At 39.5% G+C, this 26,609-nt stretch overlaps 1 protein-coding gene across 1 annotated transcript in view; it reads right to left on the reverse strand.

Moving 5' to 3' along the window:
- Positions 1-26,609, reverse strand: part of CTNNA3 (catenin alpha 3) — a 577,780-nt gene that overhangs the window by 438,288 nt on the left and 112,883 nt on the right. The window contains 1 exon segment of the mRNA XM_033148941.1: positions 21,625-21,828. Within this exon segment, the coding sequence (XP_033004832.1) occupies positions 21,625-21,828 (204 nt within the window).

The following is a 26,609-nucleotide window of genomic DNA, read 5'->3' on the forward strand; positions in this document are numbered from 1 at the left end:
CAACGGGAGGGGAGGGGTTGATTGACGGTTCCCATAGAAACCCTGGGATGCCCCCTCCCCCTCCACGCTGGGTGGCCAATCCACGGGCGGGCCAGGGTCCAGGAGGCTGCTTGTGCCATTAAAGAATACAATGGTACCTCGGGTTAAGAACTTAATTCGTTCTGGAGGGCTGTTCTTAACCTGAAGCACCACTTTAGCTAATGGGGTCTCCCGCTGCTGCTGCGCTGCTGCCGCACAATTTCTGTACTCATCCTGAAGCAAAGTTCTTAACCCAAGGTACTATTTCTGGGTTAGCGGAGTCTGTAACCTGAAGAGTCAATAACCTGAAGGTACCACTGTATGTAGGCAGGCGAGAGGGAGAGAAAGCTTTGGAGGAGTCAAGTTGTGGTGGTAGTAGAGAGGGGATGGGGGGAGAGAAAGAAAAGGGAGAAGGGGGTTGGAGAGGAGGAGGTCGGACGGAGGGGGGTTGAAAGGAGCCGCGATCCGTTTACACAGAGTTTTGCTCGAACAAGTTGTCTTAATGGTTCCTGCGCGGCGGTGAGAAAACCTGATCAGCTGAACACCAGCCATGTGGCGGTGCAAAGAGGAGGAGAGGAGGAGCGGTGTGTGGGTGTGGGAGTTTGTGTTTGTGTATGTGCACTTGGGGAGGGGGAGAGAGGAAAGGGGGGGACCCACAAACCCAACTCCAAAACAAGGGTATGAGCATCATTGCACGCATGTGCCGTATGTAGCAGTGCCACGCATGTGCAACTGGCAGTTTGCCCCGCCCCAGGTGCCAGTTAGCTTTCGTTTGCCCCTGGCATGACTATGCCGCTTCTGGCAAAACCAGAGCAGCGCACGGAAACACCGTTTACCTTCCCACCGGAGCGGTACCTATTTATCTACTTGCACTTTGACGTGCTTTCAAACTGCTAAGGTTGGCAGGAACTGGGACCGAGCAACGTGAGCTCACCCCATCTCACAGATTCGAATTGCCGACCTTCCAATCGGCAAGCCCAAGGCTCAGTGGTTTACACCACAGCACCACCCGCGTCCCTGCCTTAACTAGTATGGTCACAATATATTGCAAATTAGAAACAAATAATTTCCCATCTCTCTTGTGGGAAATATATTCATTCATCTCTTGAAGTTAAATGAGATCTTCTAAAAGAGGTTATCAGAAAAAGCTTATGAGCAAACAATTACAGCAAACAAATAGAGGGATTAAGATCAAATTGCATCCTACATGTAAACACACACACACACCTATGTTCTCAAAGGTTTACTTCCATATTACTATCTATTAAAGAATGCTGGAGTAGAACATGGAAATCACAAAACATACTGAGTTTGTCCAAAAAAAGGAAAGTATGAAATAAAATATTTTAACATGGATTAGTTACAGTTTATTATGTTTTGGCAACATTTACACATGAATAAATGTAACTTATGCATCAACAAATATAACTGCTTTCATTTGTTAACATTATTTGTCTTTCAACACAGTGAGGACCTTGCTATAGTACATTGTCCTGCAGACAAATTGTCTTGTCTGCAGGTTTTTGTCTACCTCATAGCCAATGCCACAACTTTTGGCAGATAAGGCATTGGTTTGGATCATTAGCTGATCAGGTACCCTGTTAAAGGGGTCAAGGAGCGGTGTCTCTGTCCAGGAGTCCACACTCAATGAGCCATAGGACCCTTCCCAATGGCAGCCCTGGCAGAATTGTATCACCTGGTGCATGTCAGGGAGCAACCCCCAATCAAGGTAGACCACCCACCCTACTAATCAACCAGCAGGCAGGCTGCTTGATACCAGATACATGCCCAATGTCTTGGCCAAACCTGCTTACATCTGTAATCATTAAAAGTTGTTGCTTATTTTAACCCTGTGTCTTATTTCTATGGTTGGCCTCTCACCGGGCTGCAGGCATCATGCACCTGGGTATGCAAACAATTCAGGATGCATCCTTAACATATGCTTCATCTGGAAGCAACATCAAATCAATTGACTGAGGACACATTACTGAAAAGATTTGGACACAGACCTCTATGCATCATCTGAGAAAAGATAAATGTCTCATGAGTCTGGAGATCTCACAGGAGCTTGTCTACCTGAATCAGGTTTTCTATACTTGAAGAAGTCAGTTTCCAAAGGCAGGTGTGCCTGTCTCCAAGTAAATTTATGATTTATGGAATTTATTATCTAACCATAAAACCATAATAATCAGGACCAATCAAACATTCCCTGAGAGGCACAGTTCCCTCAGTGTGGACTATTTGAAAGAGCCATCACCAAAAATTGTGTCACATATAAAACTTCAGAGAAAATGCCCATATACTGTTTTGAACATGCATGTTCTCCTGTCAGTATCACACCACTTGTTGACACATAACCAAATAACACACAGCAGTGCATACTGCTGTCATTGTCTCCATGGGGATGTCATACACTACATTCTCTGTATGAAAACCACAAACAGTATTTTGTCATCTTAAAGACTAAGCAATTTATCATGGCATAATTTTTAATGGACTTAAACCCACTTCATTCGATTAATGACGTAAGATTTTAGTTGGCTTGTATGTAAAGGAGAAGACTATAATGTGGGAGTTGAGTGGCAATGAGATGCAAAAATTAGGGCTTAAATGTATGCTAAACAGGCACACATTTTTACAGTAGCAGATTCTGTGTGTGGTATTTTGATATGCAAAAGCTGTTTCATACATGGAAGTCATCATTTTGTGCTGCAGTCATTCACTTATGAAAAATGCAAGTGTGAATTCACCTTAAGAGATGGATGTGTCACATTTGAACCAGCTTTTTTTCAATTCAACAACTTAGCAAAGGAGAAGAAAATGAGGAGGCAAATGATGCATGTGACAGACGACAAATGTTTCCAAAAGGATGCAGGCAAAACTATATAACTGAAAACCATTTTGTATACTGACATGGTTCAGCATCCCACCATACCCATCACCGCACCAAAGGCAAACGTTTCACTGAATAACAACAAAACGCATGTGAAGGAAGCACAGTTGGTGCAGGGTGCATCCACATAATTCTTCTGTGGCTGAGAAGGCTCAGATCCCAGTCCTCCATCCCTAGGCTGATTCCAGCTGGGCAAGGAGTCTATCAACAGCAATCTAGATTCTGTTCCCTGGCAAACGCTGTCTGCTTTCCTCTTTTTCATTCTTACCCTGGTTTATGTAGCCACTGCTGCTCACTCTCTACCCAAATGGGCTCCAACAAGGTAGCCCAGATCAGCCCCTTATTAACACATTATCTCAAACAAGTCACACTTTGATTTTGCATTTGGTGAAGTAATCCCAACAAGCGATAAATTACTGCTTTTTACTAGAAATATGCACTTTATTGAACAAAAATAGATGTGTGCAGTTCACCTTGAATGCATAACAAGGTTGGGGGTTTAAAACAAAAATTTGGCCAAGTTGGGGCCAAGTTGTTGGTGGGAAACCACTCTTCCTGCCAGGTGCAGCAAGACCACCATGTCAGCCCACACTGGACAGCCTAGCATCACAATTAAAATCATAGAATTGTAGAGTTTGAAGGGACCCTAATGGTCATCTAGTCCAACCCCCTGCAATGCAGGAATATGCAGTTGTCCCATATGGGAATCAAACCAGCATTATCAGCACCACACTCTAACCAACTGAGCTATCCAGACAAGCAGACAATTCAGAAAATACTAAAATGCAATGTTTTAGCAATATTATCATCAGGATTCTCCATTAAAATTGAGCAAACAAAATGATGATACATTTCAGAGAAAATGGCCAGTTTGGAAGCAAGAGAGCGTTGTGTATTTATATTCTGTGCTTCACCTATTTGTTTGCCTGACTCTGCACAAACACAAGCATACACAGACCATTAGAAGCTTAAAAAATAATCTGCCAACAACCAGAAAAAGAGAATGTTGGGATTTGGGACTATGTGATATCAATTTGAATAACATTAATTTATGTTTTAACCATTCAAAGAAGACAGGCATGCCAGTAACTTTGCATTATGCAGTTGGTAGGGCATTATAAATGTATCCTCCTGTAACTAATGCACAGGCCAACAGTATAATCTGCAGCAAACAGCATAAGGCATGTGTGGTTAACGATAAGGAGCAGGGACAATTTTGTATCTGTATAAGTAACATCCATTCTACTTTAGATAGATAGGTTATCAAGAATCATCCGTCATGCTGAGCCAGGTGACTTTGCAATCAATGGCTGGAGCTCCATGGGAGTCACGCTGCCTTATAGGAAGCAAGTATAAGCAGTGAATTACGAGGTACAGAGCCAGACATCGATTGTGACTCCTGCTTATTTATTTCCCAGATCTACAGTGACAAAGCACCACTAATTTTATTCCATAAATCTTTAATATTTCTATTTACAGTGTGCTATATAAAATATAATTTTAGAGCTTAATGATGTTTTCTAGCTATGCTTCTGCTAAGCAATGTTACACACACAAACACACACACACACACACAGAGAGAGAGAGAGAGAGAGAGAGAGAGAGAGAGGGAGACGTATATTTTGTGTTGTGTTTGGGGTAAATAATGGTCACTGCTGGAATCTCAATAAAGGGCACCGGTCAACACAAACATAAAATTAGAATTCAGCCTACAGAATATTTTCCCTTTTCTTTTCCGCTGCATAGTCAGCAAGCATTTTTTAATGTAATTGGTGTCTGACCTCAAACAGCACATGTTCTGCATATGATTTTCTTTTCCTCCCATTACTTCTCCTCCCTTGGGGACTATGTAGTTACACAGCCCAATCATTACCAATATGTTTGGTGTTATTTAGCACGTCTTCTTCCCACCTAAGGCTGCAATTCTAGGCATACTCACTAGGGAGTAAATCTAATTAAAATCAATGGGACTTATTACCATGCAAACATGGCTTGGACCAGGCTATACATCTTTGGTACAATAACTTTGTACGTGGTGGCTTGGTGTTATGGTGGATAACAGAACTACTGTGCCTTGAAACAAGGTTCTACAGCTCTTTCTGCTTTGCCCCACAAAGCGCTATTGTATAGATGCATTTTACAGCAGGGCTACAGAGGTAAGGGAAATGAATAATAAAAATAAGATGTCCCTCCTCCCCAAGCTGTCAGGCAACAGATCTCTAGAACTTGCAGTTTTCCAGAAACAGCATCTCTAAAACTTGCAGTTTTCCAGAGAAACCATGTGGTTAAACCTTTCTTGTTTTTTAAAAAAATATTTTTATTCATTTTATCAACAAACAATAAAACAGAACATAACAAATACAAATACACATAGACATACAGATACCAAAACAAACATAATAAATTTCTTATACATTCTTTTCAAATTTCCTCTCACATCTTGGGGGTGACTTCCCTCGATCTCCTCCTTCTGAAATTCATTATTAATCTACATTGGCAATTTCATATTTTCAAATATACTTCTTATTATTTCTTTCCAATCTTTTCTGATATAAAACTCATTCCCAACATCATTACCGATAACCTATAAAAACTTCCCTTAGGTATACAAAAAACTAAATAAAACAATGTTTTTTCAAATAACATTTAAATTTGCTCCAATCTTTCTGCACTGATTCCTCTTCTTGGTCTCATAGTCTCTCTGTCAGCTTGGCAAGTTCCATAAAGTCCATCATCTTCATTTGCCATTCTTCAACCGTCGGCATCTCTTGAGTCTTCCAGTTTTTGGCAATTAATACTCTTGCTGCTTAGGGTAATTATAGTAAGCCAGAAAAAGTAACTTTCTTCACCATAGAATGTATAAATGGCAGTTTAATTTCAGACAGGCACTGAAAACCTCTCAGTTTAAGCAATTGGAACAGTTGCAGCCATCTCTTAACCTTTTAAACTCCAGACAGCGGAAAACGAAAGTAAATTGTATCCGTTCTATTGTGACACAACAGTGGTCGCTTGCCTCTGCTGAATAGTGGCTCCGCTTCCAAGGAGAGAGCGGGATTTAAAAGTTTTAAATCTAGTCTTCACAGGAACATAAACAAAGTCAAATTCCCCTCTCCTTTACCCTGCCAAAAAGGGGAGGATTCAACGGTACCTTTAGGAAGATTATAAGCACTTTTCTCAGTCTACTGGTATCAGTTCAATGGCGACCGCCGTCCGATTTTTCCAGGGGAAGGGATCAACTTCTGTTTTTAAATCCCCTCCGTGATTAAATCTGCTTAATCCAAGTCCAAATTTTTAATTACTCATGGTTTCTGATCCTTTTGACTTCAAATTTACTTCGGAAAATTAGCCACTAGCCTCCAAAGGACCTGAAGCTTTCCGCTGCGAAGGAAGCATTGAATCCTCAGCGCCTGCGCCTCCAAACCCTCTCGCTCTCGGCTTGCTCAAAACAGCTTTTACCAGGGAGAGAGGGAGTCGCAGTGGGCACTCGCCAGATCACCAAGTCCCCAAAATGCTCAATTTGGGGGGGTTTCGGGGGTCCCCCCAGCCTCCGAAGCGCTGAAAAACCCTCAGCTGAAGGTTTTTCCATCCTCAGGGATGGCGCAACCAACCAGTAGACTCGTGGTTAAACCTTTCTTGAACCATAGGTGCCAACTCTAAGGGGCTCAGGTCCCTTCACTCCCCTCCTCAATAAAATATTGGGGGGGCTGCCCCACAGTGCTGAAGACAATCAGGGGCAGATTTCATAGACTCCGACTCTAAGGGGCTGAGGTGTGTTGCACCCCCCAACAATATTATTCTGTGGTCAGAGCCGCCCACAATGCCATCAGCCACTGCCATCGCACTGGGGCTGCTTCCCCCTCCTTCCCCTCCATGGCAGGAGCAGGAGGAGGAAAGGAGGTGCATAAGTGTTTGGGGGCAATGGGATGCAAGGAGCAGAGCATGCAGAGTCATCGCTCAGACAGCTTTTTGTTTTGTCATGCTTGGAATCAGAGCTGTTGCATCCAGGCCACTCAAGCCATTTCCACCCCACATCGCTCTGCCTCTGGACCTCAAAACCTGTGAAATAGAATGGTGCTTCTTTGCCCCTACACCCTTCCCTGAAAAAGCAAGGAAGCGAAGGAGAAGAGTCAAGAACCAGCAATCTGCATAGTGGCACAAAATACTTTATCAGAGGAAATAATCACAAAAATTAAGTGCTGATCTAAACTAGACCTAATATTACTGCAATCAATTAGACAGCATGAACTTGTTTTCTGAACGGAAATTGGAACACGGTGCATTTTACATGAAGAGAGATGCAGAGTTTCCTTTTACTTGATCCATTTGAGTGCTGGAGGTTAGAACCCTGCACTGCTATTCTGCTGACTCTCCTTGGCAACCAAGAAGTTAGCAGCTCCAAACAAATAATATATTTAGAGAGAATGAGCTTTTCTCTAAAGGAAAGAAAATTAGGAACGAAAATAGAATGGTCTTTTAAAATAGAAGACCTATTAAAGTTAAATTCTTTGACACCCACTGTCCCTGCACATTGGTCTCAATGTACTCAGTGTCTGTTTTACACAGAGTCTATATATTCATAACCTGTACATACATATGTAGTCTGTGTACATGTTTTATGTACCCTTTAAAAACGCAAAAAACATATTGCACAGAGAGAGCCTATGTGTGTACTGCTGGTACATGTATAGCATTGGTGCAGAAAAGCTGAAGAATGTGTGTAGGTTGGGGCAGGCCAGTGTGCACAGCCTCAACTCCCTATCCAAGTATTCATTCAACTCAGAAGCCACATGCACAAGAGTGTGCATTTGTGGAGCAACATACTTTGTTTTTAAGTAAGGCTGTCAATCAATCTCCCATTGATACCAGTAGATTTTTTATGTATCGATGCCTAGAAAACCAAATTTAGGGGATGGAGGATCAATCAGTAGATGATATATTGATATTATGAACTTGAAGTGGAAGGATAAAACACACTTCCCCAGTCTTTACCATTCAAATGTAGTTTGTGTCCACTTTCAACTTGACTCACTCTCATCTAGTTTTTCCTTGTTATTTGAAATACATTTTATCAACAAATTAGTTTTAGCACAAGCCACCACTATCAGCCTCTATTATATAAAGCTATTCTCCACACACACACACACACACACAAACACCAATGTTGTAGAAAATCTTTTTCAGTCTATCGTGGACAGACTCTAGGTCAGCTTCTTGATGACCCAGCAATCAATGAGAGCTTTTTAAAAAGTCATCCAATCAGGATGGTGATGGTAAGTCAAAATTCAGTACCTGCCTTCTACCAGCTTAGGCTGGTATGTCAGCTGGGACTGACCCTGGAAAGGGTGACCTATGCTCATGCTCCAGTTACAGCCTGTTTAGACTCTTGTGCATTGTATTGCCCTTGAAGCTGCTATTTGCTCAAAATACTGCAGGCGGGATTTTAACTGGAAAAGCTCATCAGGAACATATTTCATCCGTGCTGAGAAATCTATCCTGGCTATTTGTTCACTTCTGAACCCAGCTGTGATCAGCAAGAAAGAAATGTACACTATTCTTGGATTATAAATTTAAGCATTATGCAACATAATATTAATTAAGAAAAGGGGGGGTGAAGGTCATCCTACCCACCCAACTCAATGGCCTCGCTTTTCATGCCACTTCTATGCCTTGGATTATCTGAGTGTTCGCACTTGAACTTTCTGTCCTATGTTGGGCATATGGGTTGGCTAGGGGTAGGTCTCTCTCATCCTACCCACCCAACTCAATGGCCTCGCTTTTCATGCCACTTCTATGCCTTGGATTATCTGAGTGTTCGCACTTGAACTTTCTGTCCTATGTTGGGCATATGGGTTGGCTAGGGGTAGGTCTCTCTTCCTGCAGTTGCTCAAACTTTGTTGGGTGGTCCATGGATGACATGGCACACCCAAATCAGAAGCTCACCCCCCTGCTATTACTGGACTCCTTTCATTAAGATATACTGTTATTTTTCTTTCAGCTATCTTAACATGTGGCACACAACCAACCCACCTAAAAATATATTTAGCCCTTTCTTTCTGTCCGTCCATCCGTCCCCCATTTTTTCTGGCGCTGCCAGTCTCTCTACCCTGCCCTACCATGCCCATAGCCACAGGTACCTGCCCACCCTAAAAAGGCCCCCTGCATACATTTTTTCCTGCCAAAGTTGTGGTAGTTAAGAGCCAAATCAAAATTGTATGTGTTTCCCTAACACAGTGTTTTTCAACCACTGTTCCGCGGCACACTAGTGTGCCGCGAGATGTTGCCTGGTGTGCCGTGGGAAAAATTGAAAAATTCAAGAGAATTACTTTATATATAGTCAATATAGGCACAGAGTTAAATTTTTTAACATTTTCTAATGGTGGTGTGCCTCATGGTTTTTTTTCATGAAACAAGTGTGCCTTTGCCCAAAAAAGGTTGAAAAACACTGCCCTAACAAATACCTCAAGAAAAATAAAAAATATGACCATACCCAGCCAACATTGATGAAATAGAAAAACTCATTCCCATCTGTCAACAGGACATCCAGCTTAATGCCCAAGGTAAACCTGATGAACACAGTGTTCTGTGCTGCTTTCTGGACCTGAATGAAGCAGGTAGCCTTATGTAGGTCTTCTCGACAATATCAAACTGAAATTGTTACAGAACTGAGAAGTGCTCTGTCTCATGAATTTTTGCCTGCTCCTCACAAAGACAGGGAAATTCCAGTCAAATTTCTTAGTCAGGCTGCAGTGCCTGGAAATCTCCTTGAAAAGCTGAATTTGTCAGGCAGATCACAACATGCTGTTTAAAAATGTTGGACTTGTTTTAAAAAATGTTAAAATGAAATTAAATATATTTATGCAAATTTTAATAAAATTATGTAAATACTAAATGAATGAGTATAAAAAATTTAAGATTCTGAATCTCACTGACAAAACTCAGCATTCTCCTGTTACAAATTTTCTCATCTCACCAATTACTGCAGATAGAAAATGCATATACTTCACAGTTGTATAATTTCCACCCAATAGATAAACCGCAGGCTTATAATCAAACCTCTCCACATCTGTCCACAAAATCTGTCCCAAGTTGTTCAAGGCACCATACAAAGAACAATATACAAAGATATATGTACAAGGATACTTTAAATGAGATTCCTGCATTGCTGGGGGTTGGACTAAATGACCCTTGGAGTCCCTTCCAGCTCCACAATTCTGTGGCTCCTATGACTCCAACCTGGTACTCAAGTACCACAAGTACAGGTATATTCAGAATACAGCTTATTTGTGAACCTTCCTTCTGGGACAATTGAGAGCATCACATTTAACTAGGCTTTAATAAACACAATCCCCTCCCTAGGTTTCTTCAAATCCTTACAAGGTAGTACAATATGAATGCAAGTGAAGTTATTAAATAATGGAACTTTTAAAGGCACCAGTTCAATTGCTCTGCCCATCTGAAGAGATACATCAGATCAGACAATTCCTGCTTCTAATGCTTTTTAGTGAGCTCCACCCCCAAACTCTGCATATAGTTCAAAAGAAGCCTAATTTCACCACTATGGAACAAACAAATGCATTCCAAGCATGATTGTTCATGACAGATATTTTTCCTTAGCCAAATGTTAGCAGCATCACATATGCCACTGTTTGAATTGTTGTTACAGCCAATGCATAAATCAGAAGGGACTGATGGGGGAGTAATAGCAACACTCATATAACTTTGTTTTTAACTATATCCAAGGGACTTAGTTTCTCTGCAGACCACACTTAGAGAAGAAGCTAAGGAACAAGTTTCCTTTATATAGTTCCAATGCTGGTGCACCCTTAGCTCTAAAGTAAAATAAACTCTACATGTTGTATACAGGTTTATGTCTGAGAAAACATCAATCCCAAATATCAGAAAAAAATATACTTGCTGAATTTTCACCCTGTCTAATCTCCAGAGAGGTGTGTATGGTTTCTTCTGAAAAATAACCCTTTTGCTATTTTGATAGTTATTCTGTAAGCCTGCCCAAGCAGTGTTTTTTTCGGGGAGGACACACACTCCTAAACATTTTGTGAATCTTTGTACTTTTGTCCATTTATTGTATTTATTTTTACCAATTTGAACTATAAAATGGTGGTTTTCTTGAGTCAAAATGAAGGTACCCCTAAACATATTTTTTAGGGGGGAAGCACTGTGCCCAAGCATCCATATTTTTCACTGAGGGCCTTCTCAGAATGTTCCCACCACCAGAGGTCAAGCAAGTGGCAATCAAGGAGAGGGCTTTCTCATCTGTGGTATCCCATCCAGAGGAAGTTTGCCTGACACCCACTTTGTTATCTTTTAGACATCACACTAATTTTCTCAGGCATTTTAATAGTTTTTTTATTTCAATTATTGAAAATGTGCACTGGAAATGAAGCATTTACTCTGCTGTTTTAATGGAGATTTAATGTTGCATTTAATTGCATATCTTGTTATTCTGTTTTAAACTGCCTTGAAATAAAAATTATGCAGGTAATAAATAATAATAATAATAATAATTTTTTATTATGGTCAAAGACTAGTTTAAGAAGCACAACTGAGACTACTTTCACAGGAGTGAAATAGACATTTAAAATGATATACAATTAACAACTTATACATTAAAATTCAAATAGTCGCATGTACAAGAAAAGACCTAAGATTAGACTAACATGCATTTAAATGTTGTTGTATGTTTACATGCCTATAGAGACTGACTAAAAATGCTTCTAAAAATGTGCCTTAGTGTATATTGTGTCCTCCCTAAAAGAGGGCATTTGTTGCGGTGAGACCTGGAAACCGTCCTCCTGGTTGTCGGTGGGTCTATTGGATAGCCACAACACCCGATTGGTAGGTCCCTCATTGCTCGGTTTAATATGGCCAATGGGGTGCAGTCTAAATGGATCGAGTGACCTATATATACCTATGCACGTGTCCCAGAACTTCCTCTTTCAGCTCGTGCGTCGGAACACCCACCCACCTCTCCCTACTTTGAGGGCTTGTGCGATTGACCTTGCTATGCTGTCATGTGTTGTCTGTCATTGGGACAGGGGCATGGCAGGAATTTTCCCCACTTGGCTGATTGGCTATTGCCATTTGGGTTTCGCCTGCCGCGTAGCAATTCATCACAATTTGTAAGGTTGCGGATAGGCACTGGTTCAGGTGATAGGGATGGGGGAACGGTCTTGCCATCCCTACATGAAGGGTATTCTGTTAAAGGAATCCAGGGTCTCAACTTGGTTTGGTCAACCCCTGAGAGGCACTGGTTCAGTGATAGGGATGGGGGAACAGTCTTGCCATCCCTATGTGAAGGGTATTCCGTTAAAGGAATCCAGGGTCTCAACTTGGTTTGGTCAACCCCCAAGAGGGGGTTGTGCCCATGCCAGAGTCCAGGGAAGCATCTGGGGAGTGAACAGAGTCTGTTCCCAGGCTTTTCACCTACCTCAAGTGCTCACCCTTGGCTGACGTATGTTGGAGCTCTGGGTCAGTGCTACCTGCAAGGTTGCAGGGAGCTAGTCGAACCTGAGCCTATGCAACCACTCACTTTTCTGTAATCAATAAAGTTGTGGCCTAAATTCTGCCAAAAACTAAAACTAAAATTTGAGTCAAATGTGTGTTTATTTAGGGGGTAGGTCTCTGGGTCTGAACACGCAAATATAAAAATCTATAATTAATAAATTTTTGTCAGAAATTAAGCCAGTCTCACTTTGGGCATAAAACTCAGATCATAAAAGGAAACTCAAGCACCCAATAACTTCAAGGGGATCGAAACTGCTTACTTTGTATTTTTACTGGTTAAGTGAAATTTTCACTCTGTGTCCTGTTTCACAAGTCCACTAAGATAAAGAGGGAGGAGAGGGAGCCTCATAGCCAAGGCCCCAAGTAGGTATGCTCAGATCCAAATGTGGATTTAATCACTGTTAACAATACCTGGTCATAAGGAAGATCTCATTCTGCTGAATCAAAACATTGCCTTCTTTCTCCAGTTCTTTAAACAGCAAAATCTCAAAGTGGTTTAATAACAGGGCTGAAAGCTTTAACTAATTATATTAGTGTCATTAATTTACTATTTCATTAATTGATTTAATGTGTAGATTGCTGATTGATTAAACCATGCTGCACAGGAAGAGACAAACCACATTAAGCACGAACACTTGGTGCTGTCAACTGTTCTGTTAACAAGTTTCATACATCTCTTGACTTCTGTGTTAATAGACTAGCGAAACTTGTTTTGGCAAAGTTCAAAGCCAAGGGGCAGGATCTCATGATTAGATCCTATGTTATAGGCAGTGTTGATGTTATTGCTAGTATATCTTTCTTTAGCAAGCAGTATTTAATAGGTTGCTATGTTCAAAATGCAGCAGCAGATATATTGAGTTCTTAAGTTATGCTAAAATTACTTTAAAATTACATATATACCAGTAAGTAACTCAGCAATAAGCGTTCCTATTTATTCTTCTGAACAGATCACCAAAACTGATTTATGAAAGTATACTTATTAGAATACAATGTATACTTAAAATGTGTTCCAAAAGGGAGCAAAGAACCAGTGACAAAGAGGTCAGGATGTTGCTAGTCAAATACTAGAGAAATATAATGCTCCACTGATTTGAGGCAGGAATATACGAAGTCTACTAAAGTACTTAAGAAGTTTCTGAAGCATTTGCAAAGGCAGACAAAAGCTGAACACCTTTTCTGTTATTTTCTTAAAAATTTATTTTTAGTTGCTTTTGAGAAAATCTGTACATATATTTGAAAAATGCATTATATTAACTCCTTTCTATTTCAAACAATAATGCTTGGAAGCAACAGCAGCTTCTTTAGCAAGGTCCGATGCTAAACACCATGGGGAGGCAAACAGAACCCACAGTAAAGGTACAATCAAAGACTTAATACCTAGATTTGTACTGTTACTAACCTGTGACTGGTTAAACAGCTTTTGCCATTCCTGAACCAGGAAATCCTGGGCACAGTAGTGCATGCTTTGGTTAGGTCAAGACTGGATTACTGCAATGCACTCTATGTGGGGCTTCCCTTGCATTTGATCTGGAAGCTACAGTTTGTGCAGAAGCTACAGATTTAAAAAAAATCCCAGTTCCTCCTCTTTCCCATTCACCCTTAAAAATCCTGAAATGCTCTAGGGGCAAATTCCTGGCAGAACCAGCAACAAGATATGAAAATTAAATATAGTTTCTGCCACCATTAATTTGAACAATAGAATGACCTTTGCCATATTTTTAACACATTTTAAAAAGCAAGCCATGTTAAATACATTAAATTCTTTTCTATTTGCAATGGACTTATTTACAGTAATTTTTTATTTACCTAAGGAAAATTCCTTCTCATGAATTAAAAAGTGTGGTAGCTGTTTAGTCAGTGAACACTTCCAATATTTATTTGCAGTGCTAGGTTATTACCATAATCAAGGATTTATTCTACCTTGGAGGGTGGGAAAATACCATTTTGTTGAAGGCTTCCTGGGGAAAAATGGTCTTCAGCAGACTAATATATTTTGGGTGCTGTCAAGTATACCAAATATGAATTACTGACTATTGTACTGAATCATCCTCTCAAGATCCATGAGCTGTGCATCACTCTATATATTTCTAGTGCATTCCTCAAATAAGTATCCGATTAATGCTGAAATTGCTGGCTCAGAAACATTTAATGAAGAACAGGAGTTAAGCAAGAAAAATCTTTAATTTTGTTTCTCCAGTTCTCCAGTACCACATGCCAATTTTTAAAAACAGAAGGATGCAACTCAACTTCTACACCTATAACATTTCTTTGAAAATTATTTCTATACGTTAATAAAAATACTAACAATTAAATATTGATTAATGACATTAAGCAAACAATATTAATGCACAAAGGACAATGAAACAAACATAACAGTGCTTATGATCGCACCATAAATCCAAATAATGCAGGAAACATAGATATGTCCAGATAATGTAAGTAGGAGACTCTTTTTCTCATAACACGTGGGCCCTAAGAGTTAGAAATCAATGGGCCTAAGCATGCTTGGCAGTGGTCATGTTTCCATGTCACACTAAATCATGATTTAGGGTGTGCACAAGCGAGAACAAGATCATGCAGCTTTTCCATGCAGCTGGGAGGAGGACTTGGGCAACATTTGGTTTCATTTCCCCTCTAACTCTGCTCATTATGCCATCCAGCCAGACTGGGAATCATAGTTTATAACAGACACTGCTTAATTCAACAAGTCAGGTTCAGAAACCAGTTTGAAGTTATATTGTTTTGAAACTGAGCAGATTGTTACAAACCACAATCCCTGGTCTGCATAACACAAGTCAAAATTCAGGGGAAAGGAAGTTTGATGCTACTCAAATCCTCCTCCAGATTGTTGGGCATCTGCCTGTCTCTGGAGACAATGGAGGAGTGTGTCTTTGGGGCTGAGGTCAGACTGCTGGAAGGTTGCAGTGCCTACTGGGACTGTAGAGACCAATGCAGGAAAGACACGTCCTGTTGTGGCTGGGGCATATGAAGGTGCCCAGTTGTGCTGCTGCAGATGCACCATAGTTTTCATTCTGTCTGCACTCCTCCCAGCAGTCATTTCTCCTCTGGTCACCACTGTGGATACACAACCTGACTGCCTGTCTCCAGGCACTGTGGCTGTCTGCCAGGGTTGATGTTGCCAACCTTCATATCATGTTTGCAGACATCTTTGTAATGCGGAGTTGGTCTGTCAATGGGCCTGGTGCTGGAAGCCAGCTCTCTATAGAGCACTTCCTTGGAAATCCTGCCATCTTCCATTCTGTGGACATGGCTAAGCCAGTGTAGATGTCACCAAGACAAAATTGTCTACCACCTCAAGCATGTGGTCACCAATGCTGATGCATGGAATGCTGGCAACGTCCTGACCCAAGATGTTGATCTTCGTCAGGCTGGTGGCAAGGTCAAACTTCTGCAGGCTTGGGCAAAAGAGGGCTCTGGCGGATTGAGCAGATGGAACCAGTAGTGGGTCCAAAACTGGAACCAATGGACAAGAAGGTGGAGCCTGTCTTCACATGCAATGGAAGTCCCTAACTCACTGAGGGTTTGAGACTCAGCAGCTGGTTTACCCGGCCAGTCGAAGGTGCTTCCCAGTGGAAGGAAAAGGGGGGGGGGAGTGCATGAGCTGAGGCTTGCACTGACTTATTCCAATTCATGCACATCCTGCAACATGCCTCAGCATTGCACACAAATGTGGTCTTTCTGTTAGAATGTAGGTTGGCAAAAACTATCAAGGGGGGCAGGGCAGTTCAAAACTGCATGAAATGTATGATGCCTATTTGTAATCACATGGCTCTGGCCCTGTTCACCACAAGCACTCCTAGTGGTGGGATAATAATTCAAAACAGGAGTGCAATTCATTTCCTAGCGGGAAAGGGATAGAAAAGAAAATGGAAGAAGGCTTAAATGAAAAGGTGAGGAAATAACAGAACCAACTGTTGGGAAATTTAACTATAACTTTTTATCTCCAACCCAATTATTTCTGGCTAAAAAAATAGCAGCTTAGGGATCTCCCACATTATTTACCAGAACAGAAACCTTTAGAAGAGAAAAGCAGGTTTAAGAAGCCAGGTTTTTGAATGTGTGTGAACATTTGTCATGGTGGCGCCCCAGTTAGAATGCCCACCTCCAATAAGGTCAACCAGAACAAACAGCATTGACATTTCAGCAACACATTAAGACCCCTCAGTTTGCCTGGTCCTCTTCACAATGCTAGTATAGGTATGTTGCTGTAACAAGGAACTGTGTTTAGCTTCATGTAATGTTTTGTATTTGATTCTATGGTTGTTTTATCTGTTGTTTACATTTTTATTTTTGTATTTATTGTTAATTGATTTAGGTTTGCTTTTAACCTACGCTAACCGTATGATGAAGGGCAGGATAAAAATTAATAATAATAATAATAATAATAATAATAATAATAATAATAATACTGTCGTTGTATCCACAGTTTTTGTATATAACCTCCACCACTTTGTTGGCATTGTCACATAGAGTTAATTTGTTTCCCCCCCATTCTCTGTAGAATATATCAACTTCCAAACTACAGAACCGCAATCTCAATCTTTGTTTGCAAACCGCCCTGTAATGAGAATGTTGCAGCAGTGCAGAAATCTCCATCATCAAAGATTAAATAATTCAGGAAGAACTGGAAGTCGTTCAAACATTTCTACTCTTCAATTGTACTTGAAAAGCTTGTCACAATGAATAACTGTGATCCCCACAACATTAGGCTCATTTGGAAGCTCTTGTTTCTCTAAATCATAATATATTTTTGCTGGGATCATGCATTTTATAAGCAAATGGATCCTTCAAATTCTTCAAAGCAATAAGAATCAAATACAACAAATCTTTAATCATGATACCTAGAGTGGGCATCATCTTTTTAACTATAGAGTCATTGCCTTCTGCACCCAGGGCATGCAGATGGAGAGAGAAATATAAAACAGCACAGCAAAAAATATCATCATCATAATCCACCTTAGACCTTATTCTTGATGTAATACAGGATAGTAGAGGACTTGCTCTGACTAGTAATTCCAGGCAGCCCACCTCTCAATGTGAGGAAGGTGTTTGAGATCCCTGGCACACAGAGTATCATAGTTGACAGCTGTAATATTAAACTGAAACATGTAAAGCTCAGCATCCCAGTTTCAATAGTAGGATGCAGTCTGTTTGTTCACCTTGTGCATTTATCTTCAATATTACTGTATATTTTTTTTGCTAGGAATCATGTTGTGTAATAAAACTGTACAGTCATGAGACAAGAGGAGATTAAATGAGCCCTAAGAGAACTGTTGTAGGCAGCCTTGTATCCCTTCATCTGATGCTATTGTCTCTTCTTATTGTCAGCCCATGGTATGCATTTCTAATTTTGGATTCTCTCCACTATACAACTATGGATACAGCATGTCTCAATTTAGGTATTGTTTTAGAGCATTTTCATAGAGCTTTGTGTTTTTAGAGTGTGTTTTGTTTTGCAGATTTTAGCATCTACTCTTAATACTTCAAGTCTAGACCATTAATTTTGACTTAGAAGAACATCCTAGAGCTAATGCAAATGAATCCTGGGTGCATGGCAGCTCCTGAAAATTTGATTGCTCAGTGGCTCCTGGCAATCAAATTTTAAGCAGCTACAATGCTCAGCAAGTCATTATAATGAAATGTAATGAAAAATTGCAGCACAAGTGCAAAGTGTATTGATTCAGGCAGCCTTCTTCTGTGATGGGGATTCATCTTTTTTATTTATTTCATATGTATTATGTTCTAAGCTTTTCATATACTAGCTACTTCAAAGACAAAGGAACTGACAGCAGAGCTGCATTTATTCAAATAATACTCCAGGCATCATTCAAAATAGAAGTATGGGTAAATGACATTAAACTAGGTTACAGAAACATGGAAATATGAGAGACCTGAATTTTCTGACAACGGGAATGAACAACAGTGAGGGGGGTTCTATACTTAACATCACATACAATGAACCCACAGGGTCTCCTTAACCTTGCAGAGTTCACTTACTCTCTCTAAAATGATGTGACTATGTTAAGAAATAAGCAAAACGTCTTGCCTAGAAAAGGTGCATGAAATATTTGGAGTCTCCATTTCTCATATATATAGTTTTCACATCCTGAAAATTGATATTTTACACTGTTCTGCACATGTCCATTCATCCCCTGGATCAGGCACAGGTTAATAATTGGAACAGAGTATTGTTGCTAATTCCACATACTCATTGCAAACAAACAAAAATCTTCCAAACATGCTGCAGTCTACTGTCCAATCAAGAGCAGCTAGCCTTGGAAGCATGCAACTTAGGAATCCATAGAAAGTTGTTTTTTTTCTAAATCCAGACCCAGGAATGAATAATCTTTTTCAGGGTAAGGGCTGCATGTCAGATAGATGTGGCAATTCTTCTTATTTTTTAAATACTTGGGCAGGTGTCACAGGCTCCACAGAATCATAACCGTGGACCTGTGGTACAGTAGTGGCCAGTGTAAATTATAGGGCTTTTCCATACAAATGTTCAAAAAAAGGAATTGTATTGTTGCTATACTTATCCTAGCTGGAGAAGACATGGAGCCTAGCTGTGAAGAGATAACCATGCTTCCATTTATTTTACAGCCTTTGCTTGTAAACAATACCATACATCATGATGATGATGCAGCAACAACAGAGGATGGTTTTCAAATATATTTTACTTGGAGCTGATCTACTAAAAATAATTATTCTTAATAAAAATTAAAAAAAATCAAAATTGTCCAGTAGCACCTTAAGTTTGTTCTGGTATAAGCTTTCGTGTGCATGCACACTCCTTCAGATCTGAAGAAGTGTACATGCACATGAAGATTTATACCAGAACAAACTTAGTTAGTCTATAAGGTGCTACTGGACAATTTTTTATTTATTTTTATTTTTATTTTGACTGTGTCCGACCAACATGGCTACCTATCTGAATCTATAATTACTCTTACTTAGTCATTAATTTCAGTTGGTCTCCTCTGGGTAAAACTTGGCTGAATGTCACCTTGCAGCTCCTAAAATGGAAGTATCAGATGGAAGCTCCTGGGTATTTCCTTAATCTATGGAAAATCTTTTTTAAAAAACTAACATGGGTTGAGAGTTCCCAGTTCTGAGTTGGTAATGATACACTGGGCTAAAGACTTTGGTTATAATATACAGTTGGAGGATTGGAAGAAGTTATGGAAAGAAAGCATAAAATTTACTGCATGTACCACTTTGAAAGAGAATATGATGAAAATGATGTATAGATGGTATATTACACCAGTAAAATTAGCCAAAATGTATAAAATAAGTAATAAATGTTGGAAATGTAAAGAGAAAGAGGGAACGTTTTATCATATGTGGTGGGAATGTAAGAAGGTGAAAGGCTTCTGGGAAATGATATATAATGAGATGAAAAAAAATGTTGAAATATATGTTTATAAAGAAACTAGAAGCATTTCTGCTTGGAATTGTAGGAAAAGAGATTAATAGACAAGATAAAAAATTGTTCCTATATGTAACAACGGCAGCAGGAATGTTATTGGCACAGAAATGGAAGCAAGAAGAATTACCAACGATTGAAGATTGGCAGATGAAGTTAATGGACTATGCAGAATTGGATAAGATGACAGGAAGAATTTGAAACCGGCGGGACCAGGAATTTCTGAAGGATTGGACTAAATTTGAGAAATATTTGAAAGACAAATGTAAACAACAAATTATGCTAGTAGGTTTACAAGAAGTTTTGTAAGATTAACTTTAGGAAATATTATTGAGATAATTTTGGAAGGTAATAATCAATTATTGTAATAAAAAGTAATAGTGAAGTTGGAAATACAAGAAGAAATTAGGAAATTTGAAAATCTTGAGAAGTGGTTGATGGAAGTCAAAAATTTGTATAAGAGATGAATATTATTGGATGTTTAAAAGAATGTATGTAAAACTAAATAAAAATTATTTATATAAAAAATAGAGTTCCCAGTTCTGTGGTAATACTCCATAGGAGCACAAAGACATTTCATTCCTTTAAAAGACAGAATGAACAGTGGGAAAATACAAGTTCACACAATGGTGTCCACATTTGTGAATAGTTGTATCTTTGTCATTACAGAAAATAATCAGTAAGTAACTATGGCATTCATTCAGCCAAATTAACAATACATGTTCTACCTGGGTGAAGAATCCAATTTTCCCAATTTGAATATGAAGAATATTCAATAGAGGAAGGATACCTGGATTCTGTGCAACAAATAACTGAAATAATTGTACTAGAAATAATCACACATTTTTCTCTGTTTACCTATCTTCCTTTCCTGTTTTCCCTATTGTTTTCATCTTACTAAATTCATATATATTGTAGATATCTCTCTATAGCTATGATAAAATACTGAAAGCACTACATGATAAAGTTCTGTGGGGGAGGGGGGACCTGAGAGAACACATAGCATCAATAGTTTGTACACCTGAGAAGAAAGTAAAAGAATATCATGTCTCAACATGAATACCATTAGCTACTCAACAAAATTCATTCCCAAATTGTCTTCTGAATAAGAGTAAGATATCTATCTGTCCAACACAGAGGTTATGTTTCCAAATCAAACACTGGATGAAGTAGTTCTGTCTAGTAGTGTTGCTGGTATTTGTTTTATCCTTTTACTGCCAGTAACATTCTCTATAGTAGTGGTTCAATCTAAAGTCTGCCTCCAACATCTAAGCATTGTATTTTCAGAATACATGATAAATGTTTCCGATTTGTGAATCTAAGACTTTCCCCTACTGAACACTGGCCCCTTAAGCTCACTCTTGACATACTGCTATTTTTAAAAGTAACCACATGTACCAGGAAACTGTTTACAGAATAATAACCAGAATATCTTATTTCTAATGTTCTGAGAAAACAAGAAGGCTTTAAAAAAAATTACTTACCGTCTCCTTTTCTGTTGACTTTTGCAAAAATGGTATCATAGAGCACCATGGATTAAGGTCGACTTTGTACATATACAACATATTAAGTATTATTCTGAGAATCAGCAGTATATAAATACCTTTCAGAAAACTTTGACTAAGCTTTATTTCCAAAGCACTACTGAGTAGACACCAATAACTACTGGACTACCTTCATATAAGCAGCAGTGCATAAAACAGTGACAAACAGCAAGAGTGGGTGGAGTAAAACATTCACTTACATTATTCATGTACTCTGAAAGAAGATCTTGGAGGGCTTGGCGAATAGCATTGCACTCCGTGATAATGCGCTCACGGTGAATATCACGTGTGCAAGAAGAATCTGCTAACAAAGCAGCACCACTGATAATTCCTTCTAAACGCTTTTCTAGTGATGGCCTTGTTTTGTCTTCCTTCACAGTAAGAGGATCCAAGACAACCAGATTCTATAGGGAAAGATAAAAGGAGGGCAATAAGAAGACTACTCATGCTCACACTGGTCTTCTTGAACACATAGCTGGAGTGCATGTATCATTTCCCAGTGTAACCATCCTACTGTTTGAATCTTGATTATCTTCATCTCTGAAGGGCAGAAGGAAATTCAAAGCAAAGTTGTACATTTATATGGTTCTCGTGCAAAGATCTTGTCCATTGGGTACATTACAATTCATGCAACAGATGGCTGCAAAATGCCCATTGGCAGACAACTAGGGCAGACCAATTGTTGTATTATCTGTTTATGTGCTGGCTAGGGCTGGCCCACAGCAAGGTGAGGTGACTGCCTCAGGTGGCAGGATCCACCGGGGGCAGCAGATCCTGATGTCAATTTTTCTTCCTCCCCTGTTCCTGGTGTAGCTCTTCCCTAACACTTTCTTCTCTAGAAGGGAGAGGAGGTGCCATTTTGGTGTCCACCTCAGATGCCAGAATGTCTTGAGTGCTAGTTACCTTAGAAAACCTGGAGTTTCAGTGCATATAATATGTGACATCTGCTTGGATTTTTAGCAGAACGGGGTGTGGGTGTGGGTGTAATAACCCACTTCTCATCAATAGCAAGATAGGAATTAGCTCTACACTGAGTTTTATTTATTTTTTTAAGTCCGTCCCGACTCACACACTGTCTCTTCTCTCCCTTGAATGATCCTATGTCATTCAAACCCCTGGGCCCACAGAGCAATTATCACTGAATGAAGTATAATAAATGTGGCAGAAAGCACAATCTGGTTTCTCCTGCATATGAAGAACTAGATTACTTTAGGCAGAGGTTTTCAACCTTTTTGAGTCCACAGCTCCCTTGACCAACTACATTCTTTCTGCGGCATCCCTGTGGGGCTCAGGAGCCCAGTTATGTCACCCCTTCCCTGCAGAGCTGGCAGCCTCTCACCTTTTGAACACCCTCCCTTGTGGAGTGTTCCCTCAGCCTCCTCTCCTCCCTTTTCCTTGCGAGTCCTCCAGGCAGCCGCTGCTGCCGCCCTGGTCTCCGAGCTGCTTCCCCTGCCCCAAAGATAGGTGCCTCCTCACACTGCCCCACAGGGACCTGGGAAGCAGCCTGAGGAGCTTGTAGCCAGGGATGCTACAACAAACAGCTGTGCAAGCCTTTGGGAGGCAGAGATGCAAGAGGGCATGGCACACTGGTTGAAACCCCCTGCCCTATGTTAATTTTATGTTTGAAAACTGCCCTGAGAACTTATAGTTGATGATGCACTAAATACATTCCTAAAATAAAGTAAAATAAATTGGCCTCAAAGATGATGGTGGATTGCTAGCCCAGTTCCTTTTAACAAATGACAAACTCAGATGTGAAATTCCTCTTCATAGTTTGATCATGGGGCAGATAAAGGAACTGGCATCAGAAATACTTTTCCATGGATGCTAACTTGCAGAAGTAGTTTTATAAATTAGTATAATTATCTATTTTTAATATATTTTTATACTGCTTACCATTACAAGTAAATCTCAAAGTAGTATGTAAATACAGAAATAAAATACATTAAAACAATTTCAATGAAAATATTACAGATATCATCAATAATAAAAAGTAGTAGTAGCAACAATAAATATCATTTCAGCTTCTGCATGCATATGGCCCTTCCATTTTCTTCCAATAAATGTTGTTGCTCTTGCTGCAAGTGGGGCATCTTTAAACAGGAAATTCAGGAGTTCTTCTGGCACTATTCCATGCATTTAAGTGATCCTGAGCCCTCTCAATAAGGCAAGACATATGCAAATAAATGCTGGTGGTTTTCTGCTTGGGGTTTGAGGGTTAAGTGTTTGAAGAAAAAAATTAATGAAATGGATTGTGCATTCTGTAAAGTGAGGTTTGTTTAACTAGAAAATTTTGAATGAATACATCAAGATGTGTATGAAATTCTGTGTGTATGAAATTCCTTTATCTAAAAATGGAATAATGTTGCTTTGTTTATCCAAAAGCATTATCAATTTCATAATATCTAATTTAAGCAAATCACTTTCCTAACTCATGATAATGGCAACAGACATTAGAAATTCATCAAACTATTACATTTCTTTCTTTCTTTTTCTTTTTTGCAGCACCCTCTTCTCACAGCAGGGTGAGTCTGCCTGATTGCAAAGGGAAATCACACACGAGAGATAACTCTTCTGGGAGTCTTTTTCTAACTACAATACGAATTCATGAAAATTAGCAATATTTAATTAAGCAAGAAGTATCTTTTTCTGTGACTTCTTTCAGAGAGGAAAATTAAGGAACTGCAGCAACAAAAGTTTAATTTGGGGTTGTGTGGAGTATTTTGAGGAACCATGTACTATAATGAAAACAAACACATTTGTAGAAATGTCTGAATGAACAAACTAAATTTCAAAATGCTTGGCCAGCCCCTGCACCTGATTGGCCTTGTGAGTGAGGCCCACCCCACCTGTAATGTCCACTGTGGCCAGAGGTGGGCGGTACCAGCTGGCCATCCACTCCCCTGTCCACACAAGAAGATGACAGCCTCCCAGGACCAACTGTAACTTTATGGAGACAGAGAAAGCTATATTTAAACTCTGACTTTTTTCATATAATCTAACCTTCCATTTTGATGTGATCAGATGGGTCACCTTCCACATAGTTGTTCCTTAGTGGATTCTGACCAAACATCAGCATCAATGAAGCCAAATCTATGAGAAGAGTGCATTCATCTTCTAAAGAGATGGCTGTTAGTGGGTTGAGAGGCAGAAGAATTAGAGTAACTTTAGAAGGTTTCGGAATTTCAAAAGTTTGAGAAACATCAGCATGGGTCAAATCTTTTTCTTAAAAAACTAGACTTAATAAATTGCTCTCAGAAAATATGTACCGAGAGGCTTGTGTTAAAGTTTCCTTCAAAATGACTGTCATCTGAAACAACCAGCAGCTGTAATGGTGTAGGAAGATAAAACTAAAAAGCTGAAATGAGCAGGCCCTTCCTGTCCCCTCTTATTTCCATCAAATATCTTAAGCTAGCAAAATCTCAAGATTATAACCAAGATACTGCTACAAGGTACATCAAATCATTAAGCTCCGTTAACAAATTATTAAATAATTACACTTGCCCACTCTAATGTACAGAGTTTGTGGATGAGATTTTGCAGGCTGCCCCAACTTTAGATTTCAGTATATATGTTGCTATTATTTTTCAAGGAATTGGTCTACATCATCTGCATATGCCCTGCTTCCTTACTCTGGATTGCGAATGCAGATTGATACTCCAAAGAGAAAGCATTTTTGTTAGAGGCATAGCTGTCAACCTTCCCTTTTTTGCGGGAAATTCCCTTATTATAGCATTGGGAAACAGCAGGGAGGGTTGACAGCTATGTATATAGCAGTGGGGAACAGCAGGGAGGGTTGACAGCTATGGTTAGAGGTACTGCCAAGGCCCGTCCTTCAGCCATAATTGTTGATCTGTGATTTGCAGTCTGAGTCCCTTCACTTGCAATTCTAATGTTCCAATCTGAGGGTAGACAACCCTTGATAATTTTGGTATAGCTAGGCAATGCATTAAAAACCATACTGACAAAGTGAAGGAGAACAGAGAAAATGGGTAGTATTCAACTAACTTTTTTAAAAAAAACTAGGCCCACTGAAATTAATGAACATGACTAAGTTAGGTCAATTAATTTCAGTAGGTCTACTGTGAGTTAAAGTAGACCACCCAATAATTTTTTTAAATCTTCAAAATTCTCAACTTACTTGATAATAATAATAATAATAATAATAATAATAATAATAATAATGTGTAGTATGACCAAATGCTGCAGTGGTGATCATCTTAGGTACATAAATTCATTTTACATTAGTTCACCTGGGCATCCATAATTTCAGCACAAGAAGGTGATGTTTGATTCATGATATGGTGTTTTAATTAATATTTAATATTTATGCTTCATCTTTTATTGGTGGGTTATTTTGAAATTGAGACCTGCAGTTTTAATTGAATTTTAAATTTGTATTTTAATCTGTTATTTTAAATTGATCGTTTTTATGTTTTTTGTTGTGATTTTAATTGATGTTAGCCGCCCTGAGCCCGGTTCTCTGGCTGGGAAGGGCGGGGTATAAATAAAATTATTATTATTATTATTATTACAACTTGCTACAACTGTCAAATCTCTATATTTCCTTCATTTAAAAAAGAGAACCGAGAGTGGAGGAAGACTGAAGATAAAGAGCCATCTTATTATCCAATTGAGCTTACCAACAGAAATCTGATATGTGCTGGGCAACTTGCATTGATGAGTTTAAAAGGAGCAGTAACGAAATCAATACAAATGAGTGAGCATTTGCAGTAGACAGATCTGATCAAACAGATTTTTTAATCTGTCCTGCCTGAGTGCTTCATGCATTTTGCTCCTGTAGAATTAATGGTGTGGTAAGAAGATATTAGATTTAAATGAAATGCTTAGCTACAGACTTTTCCACCAAGTTTCCAGTTTTATACATCATCTGAAATGCTCCACTCTAACTTGGTTTCACTTCAGATTAGAGACACCGACAATACTCTCTCTCAGAAAAGAAATTGGAGGGTGCCCCCCTAACAGCCTCCTCAAAGAAAAGATTAGCTTTTTTAAGCCCCTGAATTCTTCACTACTTTTGACTGAAGTCTAAGTTAGAGAAGGATTGCCATCTTGGGTCCCAGCAAGGTTTTTCTCCCTGTCCTATAGAAGCTAATGGAGTGGCTCTGCTCCATTAGCTTGCATGGAGTGAGGACTCTACAGAGCCCAGCCTTAAGGGTCACTC

The sequence above is a fragment of the Lacerta agilis genome, chromosome 5, assembly GCF_009819535.1.
Source record: "Lacerta agilis isolate rLacAgi1 chromosome 5, rLacAgi1.pri, whole genome shotgun sequence".
Taxonomy (NCBI): Eukaryota; Metazoa; Chordata; class Lepidosauria; order Squamata; family Lacertidae; genus Lacerta; species Lacerta agilis.